At 43.0% G+C, this 12889-nt stretch overlaps 1 protein-coding gene across 1 annotated transcript; it reads right to left on the bottom strand.

Moving 5' to 3' along the window:
- Positions 1-3042: 3042 nt before the first annotated feature.
- Positions 3043-12673, bottom strand: ppt2b (palmitoyl-protein thioesterase 2b). Its single transcript, XM_020500631.2, has 8 exons — positions 12158-12673; positions 5931-6084; positions 4947-5042; positions 4704-4811; positions 4484-4567; positions 4155-4239; positions 3590-3644; positions 3043-3476 (listed from the first exon to the last, which is right to left on the bottom strand). The coding sequence occupies exons 1-8, from the start codon at positions 12332-12334 to the stop codon at positions 3333-3335; spliced, it is 903 nt and encodes a 300-aa protein (XP_020356220.1). The 5' UTR covers positions 12335-12673; the 3' UTR covers positions 3043-3332.
- Between the last annotated feature and the right edge of the window lie 216 nt (positions 12674-12889).

Raw genomic sequence — 12889 nt, 5'->3', positions numbered from 1 at the left:
CTCTCAATATTTTACAAGATCAACGTTGCATCCTGCCACAGCGTGGACCAACATACGGTTTAATATGAACCGCGGGGGAACATCCTCCCAAGCGGTCACGCCACCGGTGTAACTTTAATATGAATTACTCGACCTGTGCGGAGCACAAGGGACATAATCCATACATTCCACCGTACTGACCGTCTTCCAGGTATTCGTAGAATCATAGTTACATTCGTAACTTCCGGTCACACTGGTTTTCTGATCCACGCCCCTACTTTTCAAACATGTTTTATGGTATCTGTGAACAATAGTTTTATATATTTTTTTACATTTAACTAGGCAAGTCAGCCTGGACTCGAACCAGACTGTAGTGACGCCTCTTGCGCTGAGATGTAGTGCCTTAGACCGCTGCGCCACTGGAGTCTTAAATATATATCTGTATTCCCAGCCATGTGAAATCCATAGATTAGGGCCTGCCTAGTGAATTTATTTAAATCGACTGATATCCTTATATGAACTAACTGAGTAAAATTGTTGCATTCATATTTTTGTTCAATGTATTTAAAAAGTCATTTTGCATAAAGATATTGAAAAAAATCCATAGCCATGGGATGTATCCCCCCCCACCAAATTAGTGCACTAAACCTTTACTCCTGTATGAGTGGAGAAAAATATAAATTCCCTTAGAAGCAGAACATAAACCAAGAAGACACACACAATACTGCACTGTCAATAACTTTACAAATATTTTACAAGCTATAGTAATCCCTCATACCTGACAGTCTCATTTCTAGTTACAATTTTAATCTTTGTGCAATGCTTTATCTTACTTCACAATGTAACTTAGAGTACTTTCACTATAGTCCCACAGGCAATCCCCCTTTTCATACAACCATAAGAAAACACCCATAACAGTATAACAAACAGTTGAGTTAAAAATAAACCATTCCCTTTGACAAAAACAGACATAGGCTTCTGATCAAACCTGAGATATCTAAATGCAACGAGAGGTACAGGTACAGTGCCTTTCGAAAGTATTCGACCCCCTTGAACTTTGCGACCTTTTGCCACATTTCAGGCTTCAAACATAAAGATATAAAACTGTATTTTTTTTGTGAAGAATCAACAACAAGTGGGACACAATCATGAAGTGGAACGACATTTATTGGATATTTCAAACCTTAAGAAATCAAAAACTGAAAAATTGGGCGTGCAAAATTATTCAGCCCCTTTACTTTCAGTGCAGCAAACTCTCTCCAGAAGTTCAGTGAGGATCTCTGAATGATCCAATGTTGACCTAAATGACTAATGATGATAAATACAATCCACCTGTGTGTAATCAAGTCTCCGTATAAATGCACCTGCACTGTGATAGTCTCAGAGGTCCGTTAAAAGCGCAGAGAGCATCATGAAGAACAAGGAACACACCAGGCAGGTCCGAGATACTGTTGTGAAGAAGTTTAAAGCTGGATTTGGATACAAAAATATTTCCCAAGCTTTAAACATCCCAAGGAGCACTGTGCAAGCGCTCAGAAATGGAAGGAGTATCAGACCACTGCAAATCTACCAAGACCTGGCCGTCCCTCAACTTTCAGCTCATACAAGGAGAAGACTGATCAGAGATGCAGCCAAGAGGCCCATGATCACTCTGGATGAACTGCAGAGATCTACAGCTGAGGTGGGAGACTCTGTCCATAGGACAACAATCAGTCGTATATTGCACAAATCTGGCCTTTATGGAAGAGTGGCAAGAAGAAAGCCATTTCTTAAAGATATCCATAAAAAGTGTCGTTTAAAGTTTGCCACAAGCCACCTGGGAGACACACCAAACATGTGGAAGAAGGTGCTCTGGTCAGATGAAACCAAAATTGAACTTTTTGGCAACAATGCAAAACTTTGTTTGGCGTAAAAGCAACACAGCTCATCACCCTGAACACACCATCCCCACTGTCAAACATGGTGGTGGCAGCATCATGGTTTGGGCCTGCTTTTTTTCAGCAGGGACAGGGAAGATGGTTAAAATTGATGGGAAGATGGATGGAGCCAAATACAGGACCATTCTGGAAGAAAACCTGATGGAGTCTGCAAAAGACCTGAGACTGGGACGGAGATTTGTCTTCCAACAAGACAATGATCCAAAACATAAAGCAAAATCTACAATGGAATGGTTCAAAAATAAACATATCCAGGTGTTAGAATGGCCAAGTCAAAGTCCAGACCTGAATCCAATCGAGAATCTGTGGAAAGAACTGAAAACTGCTGTTCACAAATGCTCTCCATCCAACCTCACTGAGCTCGAGCTGTTTTGCAAGGAGGAATGGGTAACAATTTCAGTCTCTCAATGTGCAAATCTGATAGACATACCCCAAGCGACTTACAGCTGTAATCACAGCAAAAGGTGGCGCTACAAAGTATTAACTTAAGGGGGCTGAATAATTTTTGCACGCCCAATTTTTCCGTTTTTGATTTGTTAAAGTTTGAAATATCCAATAAATGTCGTTCCACTTCATGATTGTGTCCCACTTGTTGTTGATTCTTCACAAAAAAAATACAGTTTTATATCTTTATGTTTGAAGCCTGAAATGTGGCAAAAGGTCACAAAGTTCAAGGGGGCCGAATACTTTCGCAAGGCACTGTATGTCACATACATTATGTTCAAGACAGGGAAATAACACTCTTTACACTTCTCCCTTTCCATCCATTCCTAAACCCTCTTTCCTTTCTAATAATTTGTCTCCAGTATCTCTTCCCTTTCTTTTCCTTCCACTCCACCTTTTTAGCACCATCACTGTAGGCAGTGTGTCATAACACTTCGGTTTGGAGACATATAAAATGGAACACTGAGACACATGGCTAACACTCTAAAAACGTAAGGCATGATTTCTACTGCAGCGGTCTGTAGGGTAGCTTAGCAACAGCAACGACCACCATAAGGGCTTACTTTATAGGTTAAAAAGACAAAGACATTTGTTACCAGCTATAACCAATGGTAAAAGTCACTAGTTAAAGAGTTGAACTGGGCAGTGGGTCTGAAAATGAACAGGACTTCACTCAGTCAGGCACTGTTGTGTTGTACTTTCTTAGGTATGTGTAGGTAAAGCACAGACATGGATACACATGTAACAGTAGGTACACGTGGGTTTTTAGTGTAATGATGAAGGTATGTTTTGAATCATTCTCACAAACTTAACATAAGGAGTAGTTCACAATGTAGTGCAGACAGAGTTAAACTCATATTTCCACTGTGTGAATCACACTGCAGCAGTAAAACTGTGTGCGTGTGTGTTTCACTGTAAAGATTGTGTGAAATACGACGGTTCTTGTAATGCTGTTTGGTGGAGTAGTCGGCGCTAAACGAGCCACTTCTCAATGCAGGTGTTGAACACAGTGTCATTGGAGTGCCACTTGACGTGCTCTACTCCAGCCATTGAGCACAGGAACAGGTCCCCACGAGCGTTTAGGGTCTTCAGGCCAAACACATCTCTCAAATATAGCTAGGATAGGGAGGAGACAAATGTAATGAATCATTATAAGAAGATAGCATATAGCATCAAGATGGAATCTTGTGTCATAATTATGCAAAAACATAGTCTAAAATAATACTTACATCCTGGTCCTTTATCTCAACGACAGTCTCGTTGTCATTGTAAAATCCAAACTGACTAAAGAGTAAAAAAGAAAATACCGTATCAAGCAGATAGAATGGAAACAATGCTTTACCAGAATATACAGAGTATACCAAACATTGGGAACACCTAACACACAAGGGGTCGAAAGCGTTCCACAGGGATGCAGGACCATGTTGACTCCAATGCTTCCTACAGTGGTGTGAAGTTGGCTGGATGTCCTTTGGCTGGTGGACCATTCTTGATACACACTGGAAACTGTCGAGCGTGAAAACCCAGCAGCACCTACTACCATACCCTGTTCAAAGACAAATCTTTTGTCTTGCCCATTCACCCTCTGAATGGCACACATACACATTCCATGTCTCAAAGCTTAAAAATCCTTCTTTAACCCGTCTCTTCATCTACACTGATTGAAGTGGACTTAACAAGTGACATCAATAAGGGATCATAGCTTTCACCTGGTCAGCCCATGTCATGGAAAGAGCAGGTGTTTTTTTAAAACATTTTGTATACTCTAGGAAAGAGGAAGGATGAACTAGTCACCTGGACTGCCAGGGTGTGATGACTCCATCGTCTGGCCCCCCAATTAAGACCAGCTTCTTGATACGTAGGAAGTTCTTTTTCCACACTGAATGAGAAAGAATATATCCTAACTATATAATTGTAATTACTGTCATAACAAAATACAACAATAACAACAATACTGTACAATGACCAAAAAGGTTCCTATAAAATGCAGAGTACTACAACCAATGACAACGTTGACTCAGCAGCAATAGAGTAGACAGACTAACACTTCTCTGAAATAGTGGATGAATATAAAACCCACAACAAAGGGGACCGATAAGATTCACATTAGCAGCATCGCTGACCTGTTGAATTAGGATTTGACCTCTCACTGTTCAATAAAGCCAGATAATCACTGCCGTTCACATACATGTCCGTGTGATGGGGGTCTGCAAGAGAGAACAAACAGTTTAGTCAAACAATCTTTCACCACGACCAAAGACCCTCATAATATCCACAGTGACTCCTTGGGAACCCTACGAGGGAAGGTTGAGTGAAGGTACATTTTGTCCTAAACACACTCACCTTTCCAGTAGTTGCAGATGGATATCCTCTGGCCCACTCCAGTGTAGCAGAAATGAAACAGGTTGGACTTCATGAACTGGGGGAAGAGGTACTTTAGGTAGTCTGTGTCTGAACAGAAACACAAGTTAGTTTAATTCAGGCCTCAGCACATATTAGCACAGAACTTCAATGTATCATGTTTCAAACAATCACGTTGGCTGTTGCGCACAAAGATCAAGTTGATGGTTTATAATGAACTCACACCTCCATACTGTCCAGCCTGAGGCGAGGACAAAGAGATGAAGGAGTGGACATTATGATTAGGGAGAGTGGACAGGATCCCTCTGCAAATCAGTCCACCTGTAACAGAACAAGGGTGAATAGTGGTGTAGAGGCTGTGCTTTGGCAAAGTGGGTGGGGTTATATCCTGCCTGTTTGGCCCTGTCCGGGAGTATTGTTGGATGGGACCACAGTGTCTCCCGACACCCTCCTCTCTCAGCCTCCAGTATTTATGCTGTAGTAGTTTGTGTCAGGAGGCTAGGGTCAGTCTTATATCTGGAGTATTTCTCCTGTCTTATCCGGTGTCCTGTGTGAATTTAAGTATGCTCTCTCTAATTCTCTCTCGGAGGAGGACCTGAGCCTAGGACCATGCCTCAGGACTACCTGGCCTGATGACTCCTTGCTGTCCCCAGTCCACCTGGCCATGCTGCTGCTCCAGTTTCAACTTTTCTTCCTGCGGATGTGGAACTCTGACCTGTTGACCGGACGTGCTACCTGTCCCAGACCTGCTGTTTTCAACTCTCTAGAGACAGCAGGAGCGGTAGAGATACTCTCAATGATCGGCTATGAAAAGCCAACTGACATTTACTCCTGAGGTGCTGACCTGTTTCACCCTCGACAACCACTGTGTTTATTATTATTATTTGACCCTGCTGGTCATCTATGAACATTTGAACATCTTGGCCATGTTCTGTTATAATCTCCACCCGGCACAGCCAGAAGAGGACTGGCCACCCCTCATAGCCTGGTTCCTATCTAGGTTTCTTCCTAGGTTCTGGCCTTTCTAGGGAGTTTTTCCTAGCCACCGTGCTTCTACACCTGCATTGATTGCTGTTTGGGGTTTTAGGCTGGGTTTCTGTACAGCACTTTGTGACATCAGCTGATGTAAGGGCTTTAGAAATACATTTGATTGAATATAAAGCTGTATTAAAAGAATATTCAGCATAACACAGAGTCACACACACACACCTTGAGAGTAGCAGATGAAGTGGACCCCATCTGCAGCATTTTGCATGATGGGATAGATGGCTTCCTTGAAGCCCTCCACTTGTTTCCATAGTGGCTGTAAGCTGGAGCTGCGGTCAAACAGGTCGATGACTGACACATTGGTTCCTGGGTGAGACTGTCAGAAGAAGAGGATGGGATAGATTAGAGCACTATAAGCATAGAATTAGAATATACAAATCCTAATTTGAATAGGATCAATGACTATAACAAAGATAGGTTTATTTGGAAGGCTATAAAGCTAGGATTGTCAGAGAAGATGACAAATTAGTCAATACATGAAGCAAAATGTCTCAACTGATTTCAGCATTTCTTATGCAAAAACTCAACTCAGCCAGCAGTTTTGAAAGTGGTGCACACAAGCCAAAAGTGTTCCGTTTTTTGTGCACTAGGTTCCAGGTAGAACCCTGTGTGGAAAGGGTTCTATATGGAATCGAAAATGGGTTCTTCAAACGGTTCTTGTATGATATGAAATGTCATGCAAGTTAAAAAAATAATCAAACCATAGGTAGGTAGACTTAAAGCTGAAATGTGTAACTTTTTGGGCGACCTGACCAAATTCAGTTATAGATATGTAATTCTCATTGAAGGCAAGTCTAAGTGGTAGATATGTTCTATGTGCGCCGCTGTTTCTATGCTTCCAGTTCTTAAGTTTAATTTAAGTCTTTTACTTTCAGTTTTGTACACCAGCTTTAAACAGCTGAAAATACAAATAACTTTAGTAATGGAAAAGACTACCATCTACACTGCTGTGACCAATGATTTTCTACGCGTTTGTTTTGTCAAAAACTGAAATTAGGCAAACTATTAGAATTTTAGCCACCAGGAAACGGCAGAGCGTTTTCTGCATATTGCAGCTTAAGTCAACTTTGAATAAGACCAGAATTGAAACTGTACAGCCTACGGACTTTGTTTGATGTCATTGGAGACTACCTGTGCGGGAGGACATCTGCATGATGGTGCTGCTGGCAGGCTTAAATAATAAAAATGTCCAATCAAGTTATTTTTGTTCGCTGTCACAATTTACCATAAGGCAGGGTTCACCAACAGGCGGCCTGTGGGACGAATTTTCCCACGGGCGATTTTATTTGTCACGCCAACCTTTCTGAATTGAATGAATTGTTGGATATAAGACTAAAAACACCAGCAAATCAGCTCTTCGTGATTTACATTTTGGAAATCTGTTCCAAGCTATGCCCACCCATAAGAGGGAAATGTGATCTTATACAAAAGTATATGAAATTAGAAATGATGTTTTTGTCAAATATTATATCCGTTTGGGCTTCTTGCAGTTAATTTGACGTTTGATTGTCCCAGGTACATTGTGTAATTTACTGACAGCAGTCCCTAACTAATCCCATAGGGATATCGAATGTCAAACCAAATTGACCATGGGCATTATGATCGGGTCGCTTTTAGCTGCAATCCTAATTGATGATTACTTGGGTGCTGCCAGCAGGATTCAAATAAACCCAACCCATGGAAAACTGCTATGTACCATCCATTTCATTTTTTAATATAGTCTTGCAAATCTCTGTTTTGGACGAGGCTGACTTTATTACAAATGATCCTATCTACACTTTGTAATACATTTTGACACTAGAATAAATGTTTGACTCAAATCCATGCCACATAGGCCATTTTAAAAACGAGAAGTTGCTTTTTAGGGGCAATCGCTCTTTAAAAAAGACCGCCCCCCCCCCCCAAAAGCAACTTAAATATAAAATTTAGGCTGTAACAAAATGTGGAATAACTCAAGGGGTATGAATACTTTCTGAAGGCACTGCCTTCTGCAGGATGAGGCTGATTCAGGTGTCAATTATGGGGATATGTCCTTTGCTGGGTTGAGTGACACTGTGCCACTCGGTTATATTTTGTGGTCGGAGAAATGAGTTGGTTCCCCTAAAGTGATCTGTTGAAGTCAAGAGTTTGTCTGAGCCTTTTGTTACTTCAGCGGACACGTTCTTTGCCACAGTAGAGGTTGTTGGGGTTCCTCAGCAGGGTGGTATAGAACAAGAAGGCCCGCACACTGTTCTAATCTGGTTTCTGCTCGGGTTATGGATGCATCATTGCAACCTTAAAGGTCCTCAATGATGTCACCATTGCCCTTGATTCTAAGAATTGTTGTGCTGCTATTTTTATTGACTTGGCCAAAGCTTTTGATACGGTAGACCATTCCATTCTTGTGGGCCGGCTAAGGAGTATTTGTGTCTCGGAGGGGTCTTTAGCCTGGTTTGCTAACAACCCCTCAAAGAGTGCAGTGTATAAAGTCCGAAAATCTGCTGTCTCAGCCACTGCCTGTCACCAAGGGAGTACCCCAAGGCTCAATCCTAGGCCCCACGCTCTTCTCAATTCACATCAACAACATAGCTCAGGCAGTAGGAAACCCTCTCATCCATTTATATGCAGGTGTTACAGTCTTATACTCAACTGGCCCCTCCCCGGATTTTGTGTTAAATGCTCTACAACAAAGCTTTCTTTGTGTCCAACAAGCTTTCTCTACCCATAACTTTGTTCTGAACACCTCCAAAACAAAAGTCATGTGGTTTGGTAAGAAGAATGCCCCTCTCCCCACAGGTGTGATTACTATCTCTGAGGGTTTAGAGCTTGAGGTAGTCACCTCAAAACAAGTACTTGGGAGTATGGCTAGATGGTACACTGTCCTTCTCTCAGCACATATCAAAGCTGCAGGCTAAAGTTAAATATAAACTTGGTTTCCCCTATCGTAATCGCTCCTCTTTCACCCCAGTTGCCAAACTAACCCTGATTCAGATGACCATCCTACCCATGCTAGAATACGGAGACGTAATTTATAGATCGGCAGGTAAGGATGCTCTCGAGCTCTTTACCATTCGGCCATTAGATTTGCCACCAATGCTCCTTATAGGACACATCACTGCACTCTATACTCCTCTGTAAACTGGTAATCTCTGTATACCTGTCGCAAGACCCACTGGTTGATGCTTATTTATAAAACCCTCTTAGGCCTCACTCCCCCCTACCTGAGATATCTACATCCTCCACATACAACACCCGTTCTGCCAGTCACAATATATTAAGGTCCCCAAAGCACACAGACATGCCAGGGTCGCTTGTCTTTTCAGTTCGCTGCAGCATGCGACTGGAACGAGCTGCAACACTCAAACTGGACAGTTCTCTCAATCTCGTCTTTCAAAGCCTCAATCATGGGCACTCCTACTGACAGTTGTGGCTGCTTTGCGTGATGTATTGTTGCCTCTACCTCCTTGCCCTTTGTGCAGTTGCCTGTGCCCAATAATTTTTGTACCATGTTGTGCTGCTACCATGTTGTGTTGCTACCATGTTCTCGTCTTAGGTCTCTCTTTATGTAGTGTTGTCGTTCTTGCCGTGATGTGCGTTTTGTCCTAATATATATATATTTTTAATCTTTAATGCCAGCCCCAGCAGGAGGCATTTTGCAATTTGGTTGGTCATCATTGGAAATAAGGATTTGTTCTTAACTGACTTGCCTAGCTAAGTAAAGGTTAAATAAATAAACAAATAAAAAAGTATTATTACCTGCTGCATTCAAACAGCACTAGACTAAACTTAAATTTCGTCATGCTTGTTTATCGAGAGAAACATGGAAATGCTTTCACTGATTGTACATAAAGGAAGATAGGATAGTACTGTCCGCTTTGAGGACAATACAGTGCCACTGACACGGCCTGCAACGAAAACATGCGGTCTCTCCTTCACTGCAGCCGAAGTGAGTAAGACATTTAAACGTGTTAACCCTCGCAAGGCTGCAGGCCCAGACGGCATCCCCAGCCGCGCCCTCAGAGCATGCGCAGACCAGCTGGCCGGTGTGTTTACGGACATATTCAACCAATCCCTATACCAGTCTGCTGTTCCCACATGCTTCAAGAGGGCCACCATTGTTCCTGTTCCCAAGAAAGCTAAGGTAACTGAGCTAAACGACTACCGCCCCGTAGCACTCACATCCGTCATCATGAAGTGCTTTGAGAGACTAGTCAAGGACCATATCACCTCCACCCTACCTGACACCCTTGACCCACTCCAATTTGCTTACCGCCCAAATAGGTCCACAGACGATGCAATCTCAACCACACTGCACACTGCCCTAACCCATCTGGACAAGAGGAATACCTATGTGAGAATGCTGTTCATCGACTACAGCTCGGCATTCAACACCATAGTACCCTCCAAGCTCGTCATCAAGCTCGAGACCCTGGGTCTCGACCCCGCCCTGTGCAACTTCCTGACGGGCCGCCGCCAGGTGGTGAGGGTAGGCAACAACATCTCCTCCCCGCTGATCCTCAACACTGGGGCCCCACAAGGGTGCGTTCTGAGCCCTCTCCTGTACTCCCTGTTCACCCACGACTGCGTGGCCACGCACGCCTCCAACTCAATCATCAAGTTTGCGGACGACACAACAGTGGTAGGCTTGATTACCAACAACGACGAGACGGCCTACAGGGAGGAGGTGAGGGCCCTCGGAGTGTGGTGTCAGGAAAATAACCTCACACTCAACGTCAACAAAACTAAGGAGATGATTGTGGACTTCAGGAAACAGCAGAGGGAACACCCCCCCATCCACATCGATGGAACAGTAGTGGAGAGGGTAGCAAGTTTTAAGTTCCTCGGCATACACATCACAGACAAACTGAATTGGTCCACTCACACAGACAGCATCGTGAGGAATGCGCAGCAGCGCCTCTTCAACCTCAGGAGGCTGAAGAAATTCGGCTTGTCACCAAAAGCACTCACAAACTTCTACAGATGCACAATCGAGAGCATCCTGGCGGGCTGTATCACCGCCTGGTATGGCAACTGCACCGCCCTCAACCGTAAGGCTCTCCAGAGGGTAGTGAGGTCTGCACAACGCATCACCGGGGGCAAACTACCTGCCCTCCAGGACACCTACACCACCCGATGCTACAGGAAGGCCATAAAGATCATCAAGGACATCAACCACCCGAGCCACTGCCTGTTCACCCCGCTGTCATCCAGAAGGCGAGGTCAGTACAGGTGCATCAAAGCTGGGACCGAGAGACTGAAAAACAGCTTCTATCTCAAGGCCATCAGACTGTTAAACAGCCACCACTAACATTGAGTGGCTACTGCCAACACACTGTCAATGCCACTGACTCTACTCCAGCCACTTTAATCATGGGAATTGATGGGAAATGATGTAAATATATCACTAGCCACTTTAAACAATGCTACCTTATATAATGTTACTTACCCTACATTATTCATCTCATATGCATACGTAGATACTGTACTCTATATCATCGACTGCATCCTTATGTAATACATGTATCACTAGCCACTTTAACTATGCCACTTGGTTTACATACGCATCTCATATGTATATACTGTACTCGATATCATCTACTGTATCTTGCCTATGCTGCTCTGTACCATCACTCATTCATATATCCTTATGTACATATTCTTTATCCCCTTACACTGTGTATAAGACAGTAGTTTTTTTTGGAATTGTTAGTTAGATTACTTGTTCGTTATTACTGCATTGTCGGAACTAGAAGCACAAGCATTTCGCTACACTCGCATTAACATCTGCTAACCATGTGTATGTGACAAATAAATTTGATTTGATTTGATTTTTTTAGGAACTTAATTTATCCAGCTAATCTGGCCCTGTCTGCCATCCGGTGAACCCCGCTATGTTCCTTATGATTGTTTTCTTGTGCATAAACCCAGGCAAAGGGTAGCAAAGGCAACATTATGTCAAGAATCTGGCAACAATCAACAGCCTATTTCAGTAGTATTCATGAAGAGCTCAGCTGATATGACCGGCGACAAACGTTGATTTCATTAGAACATCGCCTTCATAGAAGAACAATGTGACACTTACGTAACAGTCCCAGAGAGATTGGAAACACTGAAGCGACCGAAATTACTATAAAAAAACACGGTTTCGTGCCATTCAAGCAGACCACAGGCATGTTTGATGAGTAAACTTAAGCGCGGGCCCAGGTTACAGCAGCACAATGGAAACCCTAATACAAACAAGTTATAGTTTAACATACTGATATGGGTCTTAGACATGTTACAATCTATATAATCCAGCCTGCCATATCTGTTCCGTTATTACATAGCCTAACAGGCGTTTATTATCACCCATATCCAATATTTCTTGACTTATATATGTAGTCTGTGTTGGTATATTTTCATGCACTCACCTGATTGATGAAGCGAAGCAACTCCACAAATACCCCGGAGCTGTCGAACAAACCATGGACTATGACCACTGGCTTGTACCCGATGACTGTAGCAACAAGGCAGGCACCAAACAGTGTCCACAACAGCCTCGTCACCCCGCTCTTCCTCCGACTAGAGACGGCAGAGGGCCCTTTCATAGTTATTCTAACAAAACATTAAATCGCGGTAAAAACCAGAGAATACTAAAATATCGTACACTGTACACAATCTGCCCAACACCGTACTCCGGTTAAAATCGTGCTTGGTTTAGGGGAATTCCTGTTTCTTTAGACAATTTTGCAAATAAATAGGTCCTACATAAAATTGCCATCTCATGTGCTACTCTTTACTCTCGTTCCCTTTCTTAAATCGTGTTTTAAATTAAATGAACACCCTTGCGAAATGTCTGCATTTACCCTCTGCATATAACAGGTGTTCAGACACAACGCCACTTAATATTTGCTTGGGGGTTTGTTTGTTCCGGTTCTTGATCAAAACCCGACACCGCGCATGAAGTCATTTCCGGTTTCGATAGCTTCTCAAAGGAGCCGCCTGCCCCAACCCTGGCCCCAACTATCCTAGACAGAAAAATAACACCGACACAGAAAAATGCCGCATGCACCTTTTCCCAAAATAACACAATTAGGACGGCAACATTTATTGTAAACAAGTGTGTAGCTCACAGTCAATACATACTCAAATGATAATTCAAG

Source organism: Oncorhynchus kisutch, linkage group LG14 (assembly GCF_002021735.2).
Source record: "Oncorhynchus kisutch isolate 150728-3 linkage group LG14, Okis_V2, whole genome shotgun sequence".
Lineage (NCBI taxonomy): Eukaryota > Metazoa > Chordata > Actinopteri > Salmoniformes > Salmonidae > Oncorhynchus > Oncorhynchus kisutch.
Note: the sequence above shows the minus strand (reverse complement) of the source record. Positions and strands in the feature narration are given on the sequence as shown.